The sequence below is a fragment of the Engystomops pustulosus genome, chromosome 2, assembly GCF_040894005.1.
Source record: "Engystomops pustulosus chromosome 2, aEngPut4.maternal, whole genome shotgun sequence".
NCBI lineage: Eukaryota > Metazoa > Chordata > Amphibia > Anura > Leptodactylidae > Engystomops > Engystomops pustulosus.
Genome location: NC_092412.1, coordinates 191,912,984 through 191,937,687, shown reverse-complemented (window position 1 = coordinate 191,937,687; position 24,704 = coordinate 191,912,984). Strand labels below are relative to the sequence as shown.

The 24,704-nt window shown below is 39.3% G+C and overlaps 1 protein-coding gene across 3 annotated transcripts in view; it reads left to right on the top strand.

Moving 5' to 3' along the window:
* SYT6 (synaptotagmin 6) overlaps nt 1-24,704 on the top strand; it is a 252,417-nt gene that overhangs the window by 205,681 nt on the left and 22,032 nt on the right. For all 3 annotated transcript variants that reach the window (XM_072137651.1, XM_072137652.1, XM_072137653.1), the window contains exon 4: nt 10,519-10,639. In XM_072137651.1, coding sequence (XP_071993752.1) covers nt 10,519-10,639 — 121 coding nt within the window. The remainder of the gene's footprint in view (nt 1-10,518; nt 10,640-24,704) is intronic.

Here is a 24,704-nt window from a genome sequence, read left to right as displayed (position 1 = left end):
GTATAGCTGACTCTGTGACACTAGACATAGTTATTAATGATTAAAATGAGATGATTTTTTAGCTGGAAACCAGTACATAGCAGAAGTCTACTAGAATTAGGATTGCTGACATCAACTTCTAATGAGTTACAACCACTTTAGGCCGTTTATCTTGTCTGCAATTGTTAACACTAAAAATGTGTTTCTTTTTTCCTTTAACTAAAAAGGGCCAGTTAAGATTACCATATATATCTGTAATACTGATGTCAGGTGAATACCAGGCCAAAGACAGGTGTTTTCCCCAATATTCATTAAAACCTGACTGTGCACTGTGCAGCTTTGATCAAGGTATCACCAAAGGAAAAGCAAGACAAGTAGGCTTTATCACGTTAGCTTTATGGTGCAAAATAATTGCCGATGTGAAGGCTACATCAATAAGGTAGGCACAGTGAGGATGACTTCTCCTACGCCTAGATGTTATTTTAGTATCCCAATATGTATATATATACACTCACCGGCCACTTTATTAGGTACACCTGTCCAACTGCTCGTTAACATCTAATTTCTAATCAGCCAATCACATGGCGGCAACTCAGTGCATTTAGGCATGTAGACATGGTCAAGACAATCTCCTGCAGTTCAAACCGAGCATCAGTATGGGGAACCATCTCTAGGGTTTACAGAGAATGGTCCGAAAAAGAAAAAACATCCAGTGAGCGGCAGTTCTGTGGGCGGAAATGCCTTGTTGATGCCAGAGGTCAGAAGAGAATGGGCAGACTGGTTCGAGTTAATAGAAAGGCAACAGTGACTCAAATCGCCACCCGTTACAACCAAGGTAGGCAGAAGAGCATCTCTGAATGCACAGTACGTCTAACTTTGAGGCATATGGGCTACAGCAGCAGAAGACCACACCGGGTGCCACTCCTTTCAGCTAAGAACAGGAAACTGAGGCTACAATTTGCACAAGCTCATCGAAATTGGACAGTAGAAGATTGGAAAAACGTTGCCTGGTCTGATGAGTCTCGATTTCTGCTGCAACATTCGGATGGTAGGGTCAGAATTTGGCGTCAACAACATGAAAGCATGGATCCATCCTGCCTTTTATTAACGGTTCAGGCAGGTGGTGGTGGTGTCATGGTGTGGGGAATATTTTCTTGGCACTCTTTGGGCCCCTTGGTACCAATTGAGCATCGTTGCAACGTCACAGCCTACCTGAGCATTGTTGCTGACCATGTCCATCCCTTTATGACCACAATGTACCCAACATCTGATGGCTACTTTCAGCAGGATAATGCGCCATGTCATAAAGCTGGAATCATCTCAGACTGGTTTCTTGAACATGACAATGAGTTCACTATACTCAAATGGCCTCCACAGTCACCAGATCTCAATCCAATAGAGCAGCGATGGCGAACCTTTTAGCGGCCGAGTGCCCAAAAAGACACCCAAAACCAAAAATTAAAGCAGTAACTTACTGCTTCCTGTACTTCAACAATCATATTGGCCTCCTGAGGACAGCAACACAGTAGAAAGATGGAAAACTTGCATGATTTTAGCTTCTTTCCAGTGTCCCTCTGTAGTCCTGTAGGAGCCAGCAGGAGGTCCTCCAAAGATAATTCAGCCCTGTCTATTCATTCTCCCTCTTCCTACAGTCCCAAGTAGCGAAGGAAGTATCAAAATATGACTGAAAGCAGCATCTATTAAGTTGCTTGGAACTGCAGGAAGATTCTTTGAGTCCTGCCTGGTGCTGGGGCGATGGCCTGGGTGCCCACAGAAAGGGCTCCGAGTGCCACCTCTGGCACCCGTGCCATAGGTTCGCCACCACTGCAATAGAGCATCTTTGGGATGTGGTGGAACGGGAGATTCGCATCATGGATGTGCAGCCGACAAATCTGCGTCAACTATGTGATGCCATCATGTCAATATGGACCAAAATCTCTGAGGAATGCTTCCAGCACCTTGTTGAATCTGTGCCATGAAGAATTGAGGCAGTTCTGAAGGCAAAAGGGGGTCCAACCCATTACTAGCATGGTGTACCTAATAAAGTGGCCTGTGAGTGTATATATATATATATATATATATATATATATAGTAATAAACTGTGGCCCGAACTTAGCTCTCCACGATCCGGCTCTCATCCTGGCTAGGCCATGTGTGCGTCCCCGTTCCCTAGGGCACGCAACGGCACTCGAAGATTTAAAGGGCCCGCACTCCTCTAATTGGTGCTGGCCACATCCAGTTTTCCATAAAGACGGCGGCTCCCATCATTCCCCGCCGGATCTCTGAGCTTCATGCCATTGTGAAAGTCTCCCTGCGATATTCCTGTGTTCCTTTTCCATGTTCCTGTGTTCCCGTTCCTGTGTTCCAGTTCCTGTTCCATGTTCCCGTGTTCCCGTTCCCTTCTGCTCTAATCTCCCGTTGCTGACCTTGGATTGGACTCTGACCTCTGCATCTCTGCCCTGACTACGTGCCTGTGCCTGATCTTGCGCCTGGACTCTGATTCTGCACAGCTACCTTAGCTGCCACTGCAGGCTAGTTGCACCTGCGGAATGACCTGGTGGAACCCCGCCGCAGCAAGACCATCCCGCTTTTTCTTGTAAAGACCAGGTGCCACTTAGATTTTGGTCCCAGGTGTCGGCCATTACCATCTCTTCCGGTTGTCTAGAGGGTCCACTCACCCCGAACCCTGACAGGTTCAGTGAGTTTGTTCTAAGGTTGGATTTATATGTAAGTCGGAACAGGTGTACAGGCAGTCCCTCACTGAAGGACACTGGACTTACAGACAACCTCTTTTTACAGACGGACCTCTCTGCCCACTGTGACCTCCAGTGAAGCTCTCTGGATACTTTACTTTAGTCTGGAGCTGCAATGATCAGTTGTAACATATCTGTAATGCAGTTTTATTGATAATTTTTGTTCACAGCGCAAAATTTTGAAAATCCAGTTTTCACCGGGACAAAAAAAATCTTTTTTCTACACTTACAATTATAAATTATACCAGGTCCTTCTTACATAAAAATTCAACTTAAATATAAACCTAAAGTAACCAGGTGTCCTTAGATACCTCTATAATGACAGCTTACATACAGGGTTAAGTTGTATGTAAGAAACCGGCATAATATTGCATGTATACTAACTGTACACTCAGGAAGTAACTAAGCTACAATTATATCTTCTCTGAATGCAGTGAGAAAAGGTTAAAAGTAGATTTGAACTCTTGTACCTCCATTATCATAATAGCTTTAGATACTTGACTATTTACGGCACAATGATCGAGTAAGAAAGGGGTTTTTCTGGCTGGTTGTGTCATAGTCATAATTCTTAGTGTGCAGATAAGGTTAAAGGTTTTATGGTGTTAAAATTGTGAGACGTCAAAATGTTCCATTCCCACAATAATGGAAAGGGACAGAAGTATTCTCTAAGATTATCGCTTTTCTACTTTGGCATTGTATTAAAATATACCTGAATAACCACCAAACTGCCAAAACAACTGCTTTTATAGAGATGGTCATACTAACTGGTGGTTAATTAAGCAAGGACATTTGATTAGCAGGACTTGATTGCTACTAATTCCAATGGAAGCAATAATTATGTCCTTAAAAGGGGACTTTTGGTAAAAAAAAATGTTGTAAATTATAGCTTCTTGCCATTTTTCTCTGATAATCTAATTACAAAATAACATCCTATATCACTTTTTTAGTATCGACTTTTTATACAGGAAATTTATGTCTGATTGGCTCCTGTCAGCACTCACCCTGCTCCTGAGATACCTTTAAATAACACATGTAGAAGGTCCAAAATAAAATCACATCAGGGCTTACAGTGATAGCTTCAGAACTAAAATCTCTGCAGATTTCTAGATGATTCATTTTCTGAACAGATTTGCATTCTGGGAAGTTAAATCTATTCAGCTTGGAAGAATACAATGTATGACTCAATGTATGTATAGAAAATAATTGCTTTAAAAGTTACTCTGAATTTTATAACAAACCATTTTTATATCAAGCATTATTTTAACCCTATCATTGTGGGCTAACTTTTTACAGTGGGGGAGATTTATCAGGAGTGTCAGAGGTAAAACTGTTCCAGTTGCCCATGGAAACCAATCACAGCTTAGCTTTAATTTTATAAACCACTGTGAGAAAATGAAAGCTTAGCTCAGATTGGTTTCCATGGGCAACTACAATCATTCTTCTCTCAGCAACCTCTGATAAAATCACCCCTCACCAGTGACACTATTCTGGCACCTGGTTCCTATTGGTGGCATAGAACCATTCGGCTCTGTTGACTGCTCATTGCTGATGATGCATAAATTAAGTGATTTCCCTTTTCACTAAAATAAAATTGTAACACACCAAATAATATCATTTCAATAGGTGAGTTCCAACATTAACAAAGAGTTTTTTTCTAATTTAGGAAATGATTCAGTATCTTGTTGCTATGGCTGCTTACACAGCGTGGACTATCAAACTCACGTCTGGAGCCAAAGTGGGATTATGTTGATGAAAATGTGTTTCTTGAGCTGTAATCCTTTCTCCTTCAGGCACAAAAAGCTGTTAAAGGAATTAGACACATAGAAATATTTTAACACTGTTTGTGTTATGATTCTTTTACATAAGAAATGATGTGCCACTTAAATTTAGGTTCTTGTTCTTAAAGTCACTTGCTGATGTGGAAATATCTATTGGAAGAGCAAGTTTAACTGTAAAAATGGCTTAAATTTACATTCCTGAACATGTTATATTGTATAATCAATTCATCTACATGTATGTTGATGCTGAAAGAGGGTTTCTGAGTTCAGCAACTCATTATAGAAAGAATCCTCCATATCAGCCAAAAAAAGAGTTGATTTCTGTATGAATGGCTCTCAATAGTAGATCTGTCTTTTATTCATCAACCACTGTAGGAGAAAAAGCGTGTACGGTTTATACCTGCAATGATACTCGCTTTCTAGTTAATAGGAGCTGCTTTTTTGGGTTGTGTTTTAGTTAAATGAAGAAGATTTAGAAGTCACAGGTAAAGCATGTAAACTCCATTAAAGGAAATCTGCCATCTGCAATCTGGATAAACCAGGGACACTTGCTCATAAATCCAGGCATTGTGATAATCTTCTTATATTTATTATCTATGGTCTCCTCCCTTCTAAAATCAACTTTTAAAATTATGAGCCTGAAAGGCTACTAGGCAGTTCCCAGAGTGTTGAGGGAGAAGGATGAGACAGTCTAACATCTGCCACAGGGAGGAGCTCTGGGAACCACCCCAGCAGCCTTTCAGGCTCATTAGCATCATTTTGAAAGGCCATGGATAACAAATATAAGAAGATTACCACAGTCATAGATCCTGTATCTATGAGTAAGTGTCCCTGGTTTATCCATGCTTGATTCTGATGGTAGCTTTCCTTTAAAAAGAAACACAGATTAACACCTTAATGACACATCATGGAATCGTTTGTCACAGTGTCATTTTAAGAGGTTTTCTCATGAAAGAAAGTTCTTGATCTTTATCTCCTAGTGATGTAAACATGATAAGGATAACTTTAACCACTTACTTTGCAATTTTACTCACCTGTATTGCTTCTGTATTTGTGAGTGGGCACTAGCTGAGAAGACATTTCCTGATTCCTTTGTGCTTGTGCACAGGGCCGGTTTAAGGTTGGTGGGACCCCTGGGCACCAAATCTAGTTGGAGCCCCCACTGGTTGTAGCACTCTACATCTATATATATATATATATGTTAGCAAACTATGATAACCACACAATTAGTGACCTCATCTAGAAACGGCACTGTGTACACTGAACTGGTTATCTGTATTGTTAAAACTATGTTTAATTTGTTACAATGCATTTCGGCTCTGTACCAGAGCCTTCATCAGTTTTTTTTTAATGACTGGGATAGTGGTTTGTTTCTCGCGATTTATAGCCAAGCAGCGTAAACAAAGTTTTGGACTTACTGGGAGTCCGAAATGGCTATTTCATATAGAAACCAGGTGAGAGTAATTTCTATACAATATGAAGAATCTATAGAATCACTAAACTTGCATTTTTTTGGTCTCCTTTATTCCTCCTTTTTTGGCTACCAAGCACTCCAGGAGCCAAAAACCAGCATCAACTAGCCAAGTTGTCTGGTGTGTGGATAGCTCTTCCAACAGTATCAATGCAAAGTCAGCAACACTATGACCAAACATTTGCCTATCCATGTGACCTCATTGAACACAATTGCTGCTCTTTTCTTTCGAAATACAACAGAAACTTCAGAAAATATAACTCATACAGTCTCCTGCGACTTAAAAATACCAATAACTAAAGTAGCATTTGTATACTGATGCTTGTGATGAGGCAGAACTGAGTACCAGGCTCAAAAAGCACTAGTGTCATTTCTAAGCAATACTAACAAAGGTGGGAAAATGTACATGTACTGTAAAAAGAGTAGAGATTTCCTTTAAAAGTCCATTTGTATCTTAACATGCAAAACAATAGTACCAGAGGTAAGTGTGTCATTAGAAGCTAGGCTTGAGCTTAGATTTCTGCTACTTACTATTAGCAATATGTTTCTATAACATGCTATAAAATACAACATTTTAATGCATCAGTAATTTTATTAGAGTAATTTATAAATAATTTGTAAGACTCCATTTAATGAACCCACTTTAATGTGTTATTAGTGGCTGGAACATGGTGTGTAGCTTAATGGCTGGTGACACTATTGTTTACCACTGCAATAAAATAGTTTGATCTGTATCTACTGCCACATCTCACTTTGTTTTGATGTATTCAATTTTTCCGATGCAAATCAGTATGGAGTAAAATCACTTAAACTAGGTTTTAAAGTAATTCATCAGGCTTCCCAGCACAGGGGTGAATTCAGTTTTATGAAAATGTTCCTATTTAGCAGATGGGAATTTCAAATTGTACGCTTAAGGTCATCGCAGGCTCTGCAAATCTCTGACCATCTCTGACGATCTGCTTTTAAAGATGGTTCACCAAAACCTTTGCTTTTTGCTTTCATTCTCCTACTAAACATCATTGATGAGCATACTCTCATGCCAATAGATGGTTGTAATGAAATTGGATTGGTAACTGGTAACTGATCAATAAAATAACAAAAAGACTTCCATCTATACAAAGCACATATATATCTGAGTTTTCTATATGGACAATAAATCATAATTTAATTTAATTACTAGGTTCAGTTCTTAGATATCGCATACATAGCCATTTTCTAATTTTAGATGTCAGGGTATACTGAGATTATTTGCCTTTTTTTCCTTGACTATTATGTGTATGGACCTGTACAGCAGTAGATAGAATTCACCTACTATTTATTATTTATAGACTGAGCTGGGTGTTTGTTCTGGGAAAGCTGGGTGGTTTCATTTGGAACTTCACCTGTGTCAGGTGTGGATCAAGTGATAGATAGCCAAGCGTATCAGCTGCTGGGACGTCATCCAGGAACTCTTCATATACCTGCTTCACACCCATTGCTGGTTATAATTGTGATTTTACCTTCTCTATTCTGCTATTTATGTAGTTTGACCCCTTGCCTCGTTTTTGCACTACTCATTTCCTCACAATGCTGTCCTTCACTACCATCTTGGTTTTTGACTTGGATACCAAGTCCAACTCTCATTGTATCTATCTGTCTGTCTCTATCTCTCTTTTTATCTTTTGTTCTGAGCTCTGTCCAATTGTCCCCTGCAGGTTAGCAAACTATGGGCAAGTAGGCAGAGACAGCGGTGGTGGGTAGCTCAGGGCCTGCACCCCTTACTCTGCCTGCACAGTTGTATTGTGACAATAAAAAATATTTTTTTTTAAATTTCCAACTGTATTATCACTTTAAATAAAAAAACAATTAATTCCTAATATGCTGTTTCCACCCTTAACACAAAGCTTCTGCCTTTATGTAAGGCCATTATGAGAAAGTTTTGGGCCCACACATCTAAGGAGTATGAAAAATGTGGTGGAGCAAAATGTGGAAGGGAAAGTGGTAAGAAGGGAAAGGAAAGGTCCTGATATCCAGCACTGTAATGGGCACTATTCCTTTTACCAAATTTATATCATACAAGTCCAATGCCATCAGGCCTCTTCATTAAAATATTATGTCTTATATTATAACTCGACACAACTTTTTCAAGAAATAGTATAATGAGTACAACGCCTATCATACAGATAACATTTCAGAATAGGAGATGGTCATATGTTACCCCTTCCTTGCACAATGGTCCTGGCATATGCTTATAAAATATTCCCATAGAATCGGTAAAAACCTCTAGACTTCTGCTTTCAATGTATGTGGTTGCTATAAAGTGGCTCCCACAAGATGAAGGCCCTAAGAATCATGAACAGAATACAGAATCACAACAAATTCACATTCAGAAAAACAAACAATACACATTTGATATAAAAAAAGAATATGTGACCTTACAATGTGACCCTCAATAAAGGTCTGCAGTATTGGACCACAAGCTACGATCCCATGTTTTGCCTAGATTTTACTTAACTTTTGTGGAAAGCCATCTTGGACACTAAAAAATGACTCATGAGTTGTGACTTTGATCAGAAAGACGTCTGCATAATAATCTAAACAACGTATGGTATCTGCCTCTACAAGAAGGTGAATTCAGAGCACACTCACAGCAGGGAAAGTTCATCTAAGCTTTCTGATGTTTGATGTTGAATTCTTTATTATCAATCATAATTATTGAAGTCTTAAACTAAAAACCTTATTTTTATGCCATAAATCCGATATCTTCATATTTTTAATCCTTAAGAAAACTTCCTAATGTTTTCTGTCAGTAATTAATATGTAAAATCTATTCCGTCTTTTAAATATTTGCATTGAATTTTGACACCAGTCGAATACAATTACAGTAAAAAATATAACCTTATAACACTGCTATATACTTTAGCTTCATGATAGAGATAGAAAATATCAATATAATATTTTTATTTTGAAACATTCAGTTGAGGGCACCTGAATTGACCTTTTGAATTGACAGGAGATTAGTTAATACTACTAATACAAGTCTAAAGAGGTTGTCCACTTTCAGTAAATAATTTCTATTGTTTATGTAATGAAAAGTTTTTCCAACATACTTTCTGTATATCAATTGTTTGCTTAAAGTGGACAACCACTTTAAGGCCTTTTGCAACATGGGCCCATTGCCTTGAAAGGTTGAACTTTATTGTCATTTAGACATAGTATTTATTGTGAATAATGTCAATAAAAATGCTTTGGCCACCGATAGCAACCAAAAACCCCTACATTTTATTAATTTTGTCCCAACCTCGACAGTCGGCCGCTGAGATCCGACGATGGAAAGCATAACCTGATGTATTAAAGTAGCACACGGCTGTAAGTAATTAATGCACAGATGGAACTAATCGGTCGGGCGCCATAAAAATGCCAACACAAATGAGATGTGCACCAATATCTTACATGGGCTGCGCCCGTTTTTCTTTTGATTTCAGATCATTTTTTTCTGGTCTGTACTGCGCCACAAATTGCGCCTAAAAAAGCTGACAAACTCAACATAAATGTGGCAAAAAAAAAAAAAGACGACCAAGTCGGGATAGTCGGAAACGTCTGTTCTTTCTGGCGCAAACACACTATAAATATCCGAAACACGTTTTCGGGAAGATGCACGTCTATGCGATCTGCTGGTGCAAAAACTATGACACGGCAGCGTCATGGCCTGCTGACATCATAGTTTCCGGGCCGGTAGATCACATAAACACACATTTGCCGGGAACCTGAAGAGGTGCTGCGGGAGAACAGGATGCCGGCAGTCAGCGTTGGAGGGGGAGTACTAACTTTATTTTTTGAAGGAGGCTCTTTGCTGGACATTTTATTAATGGGGGCACTCTGCTGGACTTTACAATAATAAGGACACTCTGCTTGATATTACATTAATGGGTGCACCCTGCTAGACATTACATTTATGGGGCTCTCTGCTGGACATTACATTTATGGGGCTCTCTGCTAGACATTACATTTATGGGGCTCTCTGCAGGATATTACATTTATGGGGGCTCTCCGCTGGAGAGTTTATTTATCATCCAAGGCTGCTGTGGACACTTCATTAATGAGGGGAAACTATTGGACATTTTATTGATGAGGATGACTACTGGACATTTTATTAGAGGGTAGCGGCTGCATTTCTAACTCTAAGCTTATAATTGGATCAATACATTTTCACAGTTTTTCGTGGTAAGGTTAAGTCCATTGGTTTATACTCGGACCGGCTTATACTCGAGTATATACAGTATTTATAATTCTGTTTACATTAATGCTTTTTTATATAAATACATTGGGGCAGATTTATCAAGCAGTCTGAAAGTCAGAATATTTCCAGTTGCCCATGGCAACCAATCACAGGTCAGCTTTCATTTCACCAGTGCTCATGAATATTTTAAAGGGGAGCTGTGATTGGTTGCCATGGGCAATTGGAAATATTCTGACTTTCAGACTGCTTGATAAATCTGCCCCATTATCTTTTATATTCTCATCTGTTATAAAAAATATTTTCTTTTATTTTTTTAAGGAAAGTGTGGACCTTGGAGAAATCATGTTCTCCCTATGTTATCTACCTACAGCAGGACGCCTGACCCTAACAGTTATTAAATGTAGAAACCTAAAAGCAATGGATATCACTGGTTATTCAGGTATGTAGAGCTCTTGTTTTCTAATGCTATATGGTGAGATTAAAACATTCAAGGTGCCTGAAGGTATTCTGTTGCATTATGTTAACACTTGCATATGTTTGTTATCAAAAAGTTGTATCTATGGATTCAATTTTAAAATGAAGACTATGCAGTATAGTGCCCAACCCGTTACTTTGCTCGGTCTTCCCTTTAGTAAGTCCAGAGTTCTGATTCAAGGAACTCCAAAATCTGAATAGACTACAAATGTCTAACTACATGACAGTGGTGTACACATAGACATCATGGTTTCTCATTGCAAAATGGAGATTTGTGAAGAAAACAAAACTGTACTGAGGTGTAATGACCTACTCTGGTTATCAGCAGTTCATTGAGTGTCAGTAGGAAAAAGGGGTTTTCTTTAACCCCCTTGAAGACGCAGGGCTTTTTCGCTCAAAAAATTTTACTTTTCCGAGATGTAATTTATTATTCCATGCCCTGTACTGGGAAGCTGGAAAAAAATTCCAAATGTGTAAAAATTGGGGAAAAAATGCATGTGGGCTCAGTTTTTACAACTTTCACTCTGCGCTCAAAATAACACCCCTCCATTATTCTTTGGTTCGGTACGAGCAGGGTGATACCAAACTTCTATAGGTTTTATTGCTTTTTAATACATTTTCAAAAATTAAACGAATGTGTGCTATCTTCTGACGCTAATAACTTTTTCATACTTTGGTGCACAGAACTGTGTAACGTGTCAATTTTTTGCGAAATGAGCCAACGTTTTCACTGCTACCATTTTGAGGAATGTGCAACATTGTGATCACTTTTTATTACATTTTTTATGTGATGTAAAAATGTGGGCGTTATTTTCCATTATGGACTTCACCAACAGCAGTAACTGTTTTTATATTTTGATAGATCAGGCATGTTGGAACGCAGCAATAGCTAATGTGTTTGAGATTTTTACTGTTTATTAGTTTTATATCAGTTTTAGGGAAAGGAGGGTGATTTGAATTTTAAACATTTTAGTAATTTTAACATTTTTTAAGCTTTTTTTTTTAAAAAAATGTTTTCACTATTTCCTAGACCCTCTAAGGTATGTTAACCCTAGATTAGTCTGTTTGTTCCTACCATATACTGCAGTACTACTGTACATTGCGTCTTTGCATATGATTCATTACAATGAGCCACTGACGAAGACCCAAGGCTGTTATGGCAACCGATCTCCATGAGCGGCGATCTCAATAAAGATGTGCCGAGGCACCGCCATGTTTTAAATGCTGCCAACGGCAGACAAGAGTTAATACCCACGATCGCTGCAAGCACCGACAGCGGGTGTTAGCCCGTGAGCCCTCTTCATACACCCTTCATAGCTCTGCGGCGGTTATACCCATCGCAGACCGTGAAGGGGTTAAACCTTCTGCCAAAATTCAAGATTGTTTTATCCTTCAAAGTTGGCTCCAAATTTTGATTAAAAAAGGTTGTGTCAAACTCAACAACTCATGGGGCTGAGGCATTTGTTATTGCATCAATATTTTCAAGGGCCGCGTTTTATTCTTCCTCATGTCTCTTGAAGTCAGTCTAAGTTTTCATATTCTTACCTGCAAAGTAAGAGGCCAGGAGATTTTCCTACTACGGTCATATATTTTTCAAATGTAAGGCTGGAGCATTGTAATACTTTTAGTTGAAACCAGAAGTTTACATATACTATATAAAAAGTATATTCATTTTTCACTATCTGACTAAGATTACTAGGATTTCCTGACTGATTATTATTACAAAAATTATTTATATTTGCCAAATGCAAGAATAATGTGTGAGAGAGGATTTTTAAAGCGTTTTGATGAAAGTCAAAAGATAACATACATTTTATTACTATTTTGTACCATTGACCTTGAACTGTAATGGGTCAACTGTTTTAAATATCCTTTCACAAGCTTCTCATAAACGTTTGCAGGAATTTTACCCATTCCACCTGACTAAGGATGAGCGGACCGAAGTATAGCTTCGGGTTCGGCATTCGGGCGCATTCCTTCCAGCCAGGACAGCCAGGACAAGAGGTCGGATCTATTAAAACCAACTTTGCCAACCTAAATTTAAAAAAAAAATAATGTCATTGCTAGAAAGGGGCTGGGGGGGGATTCTTATATAAAAAGAATTTACTCCTGGGTCTGTTCCATGTCTTCAGGATTTCCCTGAGTCATGTGACCGGGGTGTCTCGGGAGGCAGGTACATATCCCGGCGTCTTTCACAAACAATTTAACCATGACTAAGAGTGCCACGTGCACTTGAAACGCGTAGGTTTTTTTGTTCCTCTTCATGGTCTAGGGGACATGCCATGTACATTTTAAAATTGTCTATAAAATAAAGTCTGGATTGACAAGAAACTATTTTTACCCTGAACCTGGTGCGGAGTTCCGTTTCTTTTTCTGAAGTCGAGGATTATGGGGGACATATATAGTGGGGGTCTGTTGGTGAGGGTTATAGGTCCTCTTTAAGAGATTCTCTCTCATTATTCTGGAATATGTCAAATATAAATAATTTTGGTAATCCTAATTGATCTAAAACAGCAAACGTTTACGGTATTCTGATTCCATGGCAGATGTATGTAAACTTTTGGTTCCAGCTGTATTTTTTTTTAAATGATGTCATTCATCGTGGGTGTGCACAGTACATCTCAGATTGATGATTTCATTTTATGTTGTTAATAAATGTGGATCTGTGTTCTACAATCATTTTTTGTTAATCCAAAACAAATTAACCTTGACTTTGGTTTGTTCTGTCAAGGTGATACCTGTAATTTATCTCAGGATTAAAGACAATTTACTCATTCACTGTCTCATTTGTGCATCTGAGCTACAGGGCTATGTTTTAAAACATACTTACAATTAAAGCTACACTACCCTGGATAAATTCCATGGCTTGCACATTATTCACCAGGGGGTCAGCTGTACGAATGTAAAATTGCATCTATAGATCTGTGGAACCAAATTCAGCGTTCACATTCTATGCATTAATATTTAGAAGACAGAAGTAATGGCATAACTCTTGTGTATCTAGGACAACTATTATGAGACCTGATTTATATGTGCCAAGTAAGGTGGTAAAGGTCTGTGGGGAATGTGTTCAACAAAAATATTACTTTGCTGTGTCGGAGCATCTAAAAAATGGGGAAAATCTGGTAAACAATGGGTAAGACCCATGAAAAGCTGTCTAAGGAGGGGTAATCAAAGAACATGTGATAGAGTTATAGATGCTTTAGATTTAGGCTACATTCATACAGCCGTATGCCTGCCCGGCCGCAGCCGCTGTGCGTGGAGAGGAGGAGGTGACCCCTCCATTGAGAACAGCGGCGCAGGGCCACACACAGGGGGAAAGATAGAACGGTGTGAAACATGTGTGGCACCATACTGAAAATTTGCGGTCGCATATACCTCCCCATAGATGGCAGTCTGAATTTACCCTAAGATACATGTAAAGAATAAAGGTTAAATTGTCTGGTCCAGTCTCACATAAGAGCTACTGTAGCACAAATTACAAGCATTAGTAGTAAGGTGAACTGAGTGTGAATATGGGGAAATACATGTAGTAGTGTTGCTACAATTGGACAACATAATACATTTAAGCAGGGGCGTAACTAGGAGAGGGTGAGCCCCATATTAAACACACAAAAAGTTCTACATGCATACACACAGTAATACACTCTTACACACATGTATAAACTCAAAAGTCCTGAAATAATCACAGAAGTCGTGAAAAAACAGCAAATGCTAGCATAATTCTAGCTAGAGATGGGCAAATCTTTCAAAAATTCTATTCCCCGAATCCGCTGAATTTTCTGACAAAATTTGTTTCGACCCCAATTGAATCATGGCGAAACACGTTAAAAAACAGGTAATTCCTGGCTTCAGAGAGCCTGTAGGGTGTTGTAGAACGTTGTGCCATGCTCAAATATGCATAGGGAGCATGGTTTGGTCTTCAAACATTGCTGTGTTTTAGTATGACATGCACATGACAGCTTCCGCTCTTCACTCATCAATTCCATGGGCACTTACAGGGGCCAACTTGACCAAATAAGTGAAGCGGTTCCCGTGTTCTGCAGCCTGACAAGGCAACGTCTTTGCCAGCTCGAAAGGACTGAGCTGAAGGCTAAGATCCCACTGTAACATCAAAAAGTGCACTCTTTTTACACTGACATCAGATGATTCCATAGATTATGACAGAACCTGTTCTGTTAAACGCTGATACATTAAAATAGTGGATGAGGCACGTAGTCAGAATCCAGACTAATTTCTCAATGTTTGGGGGAGGTGTCATGGCTTCTCTACTGCAAACTCCGTAAGTTGCGGCCACACATCAAGTTTGGCTGCCCAGGATTCCAGGGATTCCTAGGGTGGTAGAGTGCTGTCCAAGTAGGCCACCACCTGCTGGTGCAGGGTCTGCTGCAAGTCCTGCTGCTGGTGGCGGCTACCCTCCTCACTAGGCGGGTGAAGGAAGCTGCTCATTAAGGACTCCAGACTTAAGCTGCTGCTGATGGAGCTGCTACTGCTCCTAGTCCCCCATCTCCCCACAGCAGCTGTGGCAGTAGTTCGTCCTCGCTTTATAGTGGCTCTGTATAGTGGCTATAGTACATCCCTGGCTAAGGGAAATGAACAGGACAGAGGCTGGTTGAGGACAAGTGAGGGCCACTGACCTGCTCCTGGGTCATGCCAATTAAAGGTTGTATCTGACGAACCCACGGACTCTTGGCTGGGGTCGTCAGATGTCATTTGGGAGGAAGTGAATGAGCTGGTCAACCAATCGGGAACCTTTGGGTTGTTCATTAGATGACACCAGCAGTTCTGGCCTCACAGAGTCACCTCTGCTGCGACGTCCCCTTACTGTGCTGTGGCCTGTGCCTGCTCCACCTGCCGCCTCTCTCTCTGGCATACTGGTTAATCAACTATGTTGATTTGCCACAGATTTCGTGATATCTAATTTACAGACAAAAAATAGTTGAAATTTGGGGAGTGGCACATGAGTGGTCTGGTGCGTGGAGTTCTTTTCCCTGCGCCGGCACACTTGCTGCAGCCAGCGACTTTTCACATGTCAAAAGTCGCCGGCTGTGCTTTGTTGTACACTAGGCAATATCTGGTGTTGAAATAAAACGTGGACAGCTAATCGCCGGATATATCAAGGCACCTAAGCCTCTTGATGTATCCTGCTGTGCCTATATGCTCATACAAACTTTATAAACACACATAAACACATACATACGTATAGCATGTACACATATACATACAGTATATAAGCATCATACATACAGTACATTCCATACAGCATGTTCACATGCATACAGCATATATGCAGAATATACACATGCAGATACACCAGATATACATATACATATATATATATATATATATATATATATATTTATATATATATATGTACACACATTTTTACATCTGCATAATTACTAGAAGATGAATCTGCGTTACCAGCGCTGTTCATCTCCACCAAGCAGTTGTCGCGCCATCGGGTCAGCTGACCAGACATAGGGTGAACCAGGTGTGGGGGGCGGACTTTGATGACTGATTACTGTGGTAGGGACAGACGCCATGCTCCCCGCTCCTCTGTGCGCGAGGAGCTGGGACTGCATGAAATGAATAAAAGCACTCTCTTCAACAGGCCCCAGTAATGAAATTACGTTGCAGTGCATGACACTGGCAATCAGGCATGATTCACCCATAACACTGGCAACATGGGTACATCTACATCTATAGTTATGTCTTCAACAAAAGCTTTTAAAAAAATAATTGGCAGTGTTTCAATTACAAAACTATTTTTTTCCAAAATTTTTGTTTGTTTGTTCCCCTTGATAATTTTGTCTGAGGCATCTTTGGGCAGAAACTGTTTCCTTTGATCTTCTGGCAGCTGACAATAAAATATGTACTTTATGGCTTTAGAAGTAGCCACTTCTATGTTCATGCATTGTAGTGAAAAGAGTATTACCATAGAGGGGCCTGGCAGTGAGAAAAGTGACAGAGCATGCCTGTCCACCAGCTCTCAACAATTAGGTGGACGTGAAGGACAATTTAAACACTGGAGAAGCCACATCTGTATGAAAATTTATGATGTATACTACAAAAGTTGAAAGAAATGGCAATTTTGCCATGTTGCATGCACTTCTAAGAGAGCAGTAAAATATTCAAGATTGTCAGCAGCTGAAAAAGTTCTTTTCAATTCATACAGTGTTTCCTTTTTTAATAAGCTTGTCTACCTTGTAATTGTTTCAAAGCATACATATGTATTTATATTTATTTACCCGCAATGGCCATGATGCAAATGATAGTAAGCTCATTGTTTCATAGTTTATACATAGTTTATACGGATGAAAAAAGACACTTGTCCATCAAGTTCAATCAAGAAACTTACTTCATTTGCTTACAGCAGGTATTTTTTTTTACAACCCTTCACAGTCAGTGGTAGCATAAACACTGTGTTTGAATACCTATAATATGCAATACAGCCATATAACATTAAGCATTTTTTATCACATGTAAATCACCAGACAAATTCATAGTTACAGTTTTTGTTAATGTAGAATAGGCACTTGTTTTTCTGATGGAAAATTAAATTTTTCAGTGGCACCAGTTAAGACCATTTTAAGAGATAGGTAATTTATTTATAATTTTTTTTGGTCTAAATTAAAAATAATGGGGCTCATTGACTAAAGGTCCGCGCACGCACTTTTTCTGACTTTCTGCCATTTTTGGGTTTTGCGCGGCTGTGACAGATATTTAACAGGGGATTGTGTCGCACATAATCGGGTGTTTGGTGCAGCTGCGTTGGCTTCCATGCGACACAAATTCGTGTGATTCGGACTGAGCCGGGATTTAACTTTTTAAATTGTGTCGCAAGATCAAGTACTTACATGCACCAGGAAGGAGAAGGTCGGACCTGAGCGGGGAAGCGACACATGCAGGACATCGGGCGTACAATCTTAGTGAAACGCGGCAGAGTGCATTATATATTGACAATGCACTTTTTGTAAACTCCTCCAGATGGGTAAGTAAATGTTTAGTTTTCTCTGTGAAGTAGTCTACTTTAATGTTGCCATATTGTGGGGTATAGCACACATTATGGGGGGATTTGTGACTGCTAGGGATTGATTTTTTCCCATTAAGCCAATTCCACGCCAAGTGGGCATGGAGTGGCTTGGGCCAGTTCTTGGTGCAGGTTATAGAACAATTTTACACAAGGCAGAGCCTGAAGCTGGAGCCTTTTATTTTATCCACTGCAACCTGCAGGTTGGGAATGGCTGGAGCTTGGTAGACCCCCACCACCACCACCAGGTGTTTTGTAACCCTTAAAATATTACTTAGTATCTTTTTAAATCTAACTTTTTGTGAGCATTTTCACCTATAGTAGCTACACCAGCCACTAGATGATCCAATTGTTTTAGCTTAGCTGTTCCATAAGAGTAATCTGTACTTCACATAAATTCTAAGCTCCTATTCTGTAGGATGTCAAGTTCTTTTTGACAAGATGGATTTATCTTTAACCGCTAAGTTATCTTTTACTCTGGCTACATTTATTCCCACGGTTTCCTTCATAACTTAGAGAATCAATTTATCATGGTGTTCTTTTGCAGTTTGAATTGATGTCTGCATTTCACATCATCCTCTATTGTTGCAGTTCGATATTGTGATAGGTTAAGTGTGGCATGTGAAAGATTTGTTAAGCATTGCCTTTGACATTCAAGCTCTTTCCTTTTAAAAGTACATGTAATTATATCTACTTTGTGTTATCATCCTAAAGGGGACCTGCCAGGTTTTCTGACATGTCTGTTACAGTAAATATTCATTCAACTATTAAACAAGCATGTTGTCTTATAATTCTACATTGTGCAGTTCCTCTTCTATTTAAATTCTATTTTTTTCCCAGGTAAGAGAGCTGTGTCACTGTAAAAATTGTCTCTCCAATTAGCCCCTTGTTTTGTCCTCAGCACAGATGTGAAGTCCTCCAGCAGAACCCAATATTGACATAAGAGAAAAAGGGTTGAAACATAAAAACAGCTTGCTCCTTTACGCGTTTCTGGTGTACTAGACACCCTTACTCATGGCAAACGAGTTGTGTCTCTGAAGTGTTTGCACAGTCAGCTCTGATTGGTCAGTATAACAGTAAGTTGAAACACACATTTAACTAGTAACATCCATGTTGTCAAATTATTCATAAATTCTAAGGAAAAACAGACTATGGATCAATGAAAAGTTCCGCTAAAATTTTTTCTAGAAAATAAAATTAATTATGGGGAATTAAGACAGCTAGAGAAGGAAACTTATAAACAGTGCTGAGCTTCATATGCAATTCACCTAGCCTACCTAGCCTCACCCAGCTCTGGCCTACCCTAAGGTCCATGTAAGCGACAAAGGTGCCTTTTATGAGAAAAGTATAAAGGGAAACAGCTGCAAATAACCTGAGACCTGGCCTGTCGATCACTCCTTGAGCTCTATTCAAATTTCTGCTGTTCAATAAACACTATGAAAGTCTGATGGCCTTCAGTTTATCTGCTAGAAGAAATTTAAGTCCTCTATCCCTAGGCACCGTGTCCCAGAGCCAAGCTTCTGACACTGTACTGTATCTTTAAGGTTGGGTAGTAGAATGTAGTTATTAAAGTATATTGGCCTTGGTGGTAATCGCTCCTTCCTTTGTGCTATCCAGAGAATTTCTACTTTTCTTGGCCATTCCATAAAAAATACTAAGCCTTATTAGAAAATATTAGGATGTGTACATTAGTGCCATGTAGTGATCAAAGTTATAATTACCTATGTTTAAAGGGAACCCGTCACCACTATTTTCACAAATACAGGTAGTGACAGGTTCCTATAGAGCTCTAGTAACTATGTGACACCCTGCTTGTAGCTAAAATTATTCCCCTGAGATTCCCATATATTGAACTTTATAGTTTTAAATGGTAACTAAGCATGGCTACAGCGAGTCCAGGTGGGCGTTAGCTCCTCTCCATCCCTATTGCTGTATGCTGCTATAATGTCATGTGATCACGGTGACATCATTGCAGGTCCTATAGCTTTTGTAGCATTAGGAACTGTACCCTAAGCATATATGTCATGAAATCACAGCATATTTTATCACATGAAATCACAGCAGCCTGCATGGAGAGGAGTAGAAGTCCATGGAGGCTGCTGTGATTGTTTTATGTGGTCAGATATGTACATGGGGTATAGTTTGCTAATATTAAGTAGCTTAAGGACCTTTGATGAGGTCACCCTGGTCACATGACATTGGGCCACGCCCCCTGGACTTGCTCCAAAGCTGCATAGTTACCAGGCACGATTATAACTCTGATTTCATGGGGATCTGAGGGAAACTACTCAGGGTGTCAGATAGTTACTAAAGCTCTATAGAAACCTGCCACTACCTGTATTTGTGAAAATAGTGGTGACGGGTTCATTTTAATTATGTAACTGTGTGTACGATTGCATCAATAACAATACCAGAGAGAACCATGAGTAATGATTCATGATACCCCATTGGTCAAACTAATAGAATATTCTTGAAGGTTTCAACCAAGTGTAGTATACAAAACAACCACACAGCGTGAAAGAATTCTTTGTTCTTTGATTGGTAAATATCCAGAGGAGTGCATCTGTTTAGGAGACTTACAAGACCGAAGTGCTGTAAGACACCCTTCTCAACTGCTCACTCTGCTCAACTGAACTGCAACCTCATATCTCATCACCCCCAAAAGAGGAAAGATTTTAACCGTTCTTGGGAAAAAAAAGTTTGTAAGCAGCAGAATTGTACCTATCTATATACATGCCAAATTAGATTTCTTTTTCTTTACTGTTGTACTGAGAACATGCTTCAACTAAGTGTCTCCACTGTGTAGAAGATACACCTGCGATCTTCAAACTGCTTGGTTGACGTGCTTCCTCCCAGTACTAAAGAAAGCGAAAAAGACCTATTCACTGTGGATAGGCAGGAAAAACCTGTGTCCTTCCACAACTCATATAGGAACTTTCTCTATAGAAACTGTATATAACCCACATGATTTCTTAAGAAAACACTTATAATCTCATAACCAGATGTTTCTTTTTAGGAAAAGTTGCGAGTTGCAGGAGGTGCACAACAAACTGCTACTTTATACCCCATATGGTAACACTGCAATAAAATCCAACCCAATTGGTTAGTACAAACAATAACTGAAATTGCTTCAAAGCTATTAAACTGCATATAAATATGGACAGCAACTCAGTTTGTTCCAACACACTGCCTCCACCACCGAAGGTAGTTTTTTTTTTTGTGCCTGCTTATAAAAATGAAACTTCTGATTTTATTTAATTGAAAATCAATATTTCCCTCCCATGACATCATGGTGCAGCAAAGTTCAGAAAAGTTATAGAATTGTGTTGTGCCTCACCATGTCTGTCTTTTCTACAGATACAGGGGTATATTTACCAGTCACATTGTTGTGCTGCAAATTTAGACTTGTATTTCATATTATGCAAACATCCAAAATGACGTTTTGGTCAAACAATTGACCTTCATCAGATGCAGTTTGTATAGGAGCAGAGGGGTAAGGTTTGCATATAGCAATTTCACGCAGGGTTATATCAATGGTGGTCCGAGCTGCTTCTGGAGAAAGGCGCCTTCGCCAGGAGCGGCACGGACTGCCATTCCTACAACCCTGTGCCACATTACTAGTAAAAATCTAAATTTGCAACACAACAGTGTGACCTGAGCTTACAAATTTCTGTTCTGTATTAGTGGCATAGATGGAATTATTTCTCTCTCTCTTGCAGTACATCATTTCTTCCAAAGCCTTTAAGTCTGTTATAGGGAGCACTGAGCATAGTGCATCCTGCAAACATAGGAAGGAAGGATAGGCTTTAGCTTGAGCAGGTGGGTGTTAGAAATGAAACAGACCATACACCAACTTCTCTAACCAGTGTCCATTGCAGTGCAGGGGGATGTTGTGTTTATAACATATGCATGTTTCATATACTATATTTCTAAAATGTTGGCAGATTCTGCTCCATAAGTCCAATTGAAGTCAGATATTTGGTCTTTAGTTACAGTTTGATAAGGCGCAGAGGAGGAGAATTTAAACCTGAATCTGGAAATTAATCTTTTACCAGTGATTGCTTTTGTAGTCTGGTTTCCTGAGATTCTCTAAACTACTCTAAATTTACTTCACACCACCCCATTTAGTACTCCCTAAATATTGTGACTGTGGCTTGTCTTCTTGAATTCCCCTGTATATGATGCAGATATACATGAGTTCTCTCTAGTTTTAACTCCTCTTTGATTGTGATGCAACTTGGGTCTCCAAGTCCATACTGTCTTTTGGCCATCTCTGGTGATATAGCCAAGCCCCAGACAAAGGCAGCGTACTGTCATCCTCATGGAAGCGGTGGAGGTTTAATATGAGTAAGTACTATTTACTTTTGCTAATATAATTTCTGCATTATGTGAACCTAATAGGCAACCTACACTGGACTTCTTTTTGGTACCACCCTGTCAGTTAAAGCACTTTATACTGTGATAGCCAAAATATTTGTCCACAGTCTGTGGTTACTAGTAATGATAAACATAAGGAATATTTTTGTAATTTTTCAATAGCTATGCTTGTATCCTGTTTTTAACAGAATGTTATGATGTCCTCCCTGTACATTGCACTCATTACCCCTTAACTGTGATTTAATATTTATTATGTTTGTGTCAATAAAGTATTTTTGTATTTAAAGAGTTGCTCTGCTTTGGTATTTTTTGTAGGTTTTATACCCAAAGGAAGCCTCAAAAAAACTTTTTTTTACATTTGTGGAATTGGTTATCGTGAATGACTTAAAAGGATATTCCCATCTGGGCATTCACATTTAATTCAATTAATTTGCCATATGTAAACATTTCTTCAATTGGATGTGCAACACCCCTGCCGATGCAAAGCCAAGGGGTTGTTAAGAATACGTCCCACCATGTAGCTTGCAGCCTGTGTAGGGTCTGATCAGCCCCACAGCATGTCACTACATAACACAGGGGAACACTGCAGCGGTAGATCCTGCCTGGTAAGGCAGGAGTTAAGTGTAGAATGTGATGTAATTCCAGCAACCAATCACAGCTGTTCATATCTTGTATCTGTTAGCTGGGATGCAATTGGAGGAGTAACCACCACCTGACCAGTGGGAGTAATAAAACCCCTGGTTAGGAAAGTTCTAGAGAGTAGTAGCTCAGTCAGACTTAAAAGAGTTCAGAGGAAGAGCTCAGTCAGACCAGGGAGTCTGAACAGACTCAGAAGAGTCAGTGCAGCCAGCACACCAGACCAGAGCAGGAGAGCTCAGCTCCCTGCCTGAAGAGTGTAGTGAGTTAGTTAGTGAGAGGAAAGGGGTATCATCCTACCTTCAAGGGTGATATCTGAAGCAACCCAGGACAAGCTGAAGCATCCTACTAGGACAAAGCTACCTCCCAGCCTGCCCTTTGCATCCAGGCTGGTGATCTACTCCTGTGGCTTCCTCCAACTGCATCTCCAGCATTCTACTATTTGTAAAGGCACATTGCTACTGTTCCTGTCGGTTCCAATAAAGAACTGTAAGTAACTGAAATCCCTCCAGCAGAGGTGGCCATATCCAAGGACACAATCTTGTTTATAAGGGACCATAGGACTACATTTATGAGAAATTATCTTCACACAGGTACATTTTTTTAATAACATGTAATTAAAGAAATGCTTATACATGGCAGATTAATGAAACTGAATGTGAATGCCCAAATGAGAATACCCCTTTAACTACAGTAGTTACATGATAGCTCAGTCTGCAGCATTAGGAAATTTACACCTTTTGTGAGTTAAACATATGAATTACTGCATCTTAGGTTATGTTACATCTCTATGTAATATAGGTAGGTAATGGTAGTGAACAACTAGATAGCATACCGTAAGACTAGATTCTGTGGACTACTCTTTTTTTAATTCGAAAGAGAGCAGTCAAGGCAGAAAACAAAGGAGCATTGCCTTACTGACCCCATCAAACAACTGTGTTTTACTGACAAGGCAACAACATGCATATAATTGACACATCAGCTAGAATTATGTAGAAGAATGAAACTTCCTTCTTGTTGCTGACTACAGAGAAATAACAATGCAGTCATTTAAAAACATGACCTATTGGCCCGAAGAGCACAGGTTTGAATCAATTAAATATGCAGACATGATCAAAATGCAAACATGAAGTGCACACCGTGAAAAAGATACTATAAGTAAGTTTGAGCCTCAATAATAATATTGATATTATCAACCCTAAAATTCTGGTCTGGTATTTCCAATACTTCAACCAAGATTGAGTTACATAAAAGGCATCTACTTTAGTACACATTTCTCAGTGCTTTATACATCTCATCCATATAAGTCCTTTTTATGATAAATCTATACTACTCCTTAGTCTAAAGAATAACAAATAATATTAAAGGAAATTAACCACTTGACATGTGGGATCACCTAGACAAGAAATTTATAATTAGCAGCACGGAGCACATGGACAAGATGTTCTCCAAGTTGCTAACAAAAGTATGTAGTTTGTACTTATGATTGAACACTTACAGTCATGGCCAAAAGTTTTGAGAATGATACATATGTTAATTTTTACAAAGTCTACTACATCAGGTTTTATATTTGCATATACTCCAGAGTGTTATAAAGAGTGATCAGCTTAACAGCAATTAATTGCAAAGTCAATATTTGCCTAGAAAAGGAACTTTTTTCCCCAAAACACATTTCAACTTCATTGCAGGCCTGCCTTAAAAGGAGCAGCTAACATTGTTTCAGTGATTGCTCCAGTAACACAGGTGTGGGTGTTGATGAGGACAGGGCTGGAGATCAATCTGTTATGATTAAGTAAGAATCACACCACTGAACACTTTAAAAGGAGACTGGTGCATGGCATCATTGTTTATCTTATGTTAACCATGGTTATCTCTAAAGAAACACGTGCAGTCATCATTGCACTGCACAAAACTGGCCTAACAGGTAAGAGTATCGCAGCTAGAAAGATTGCACCTCAGTCAACAATCTATCGCATCATCAAGG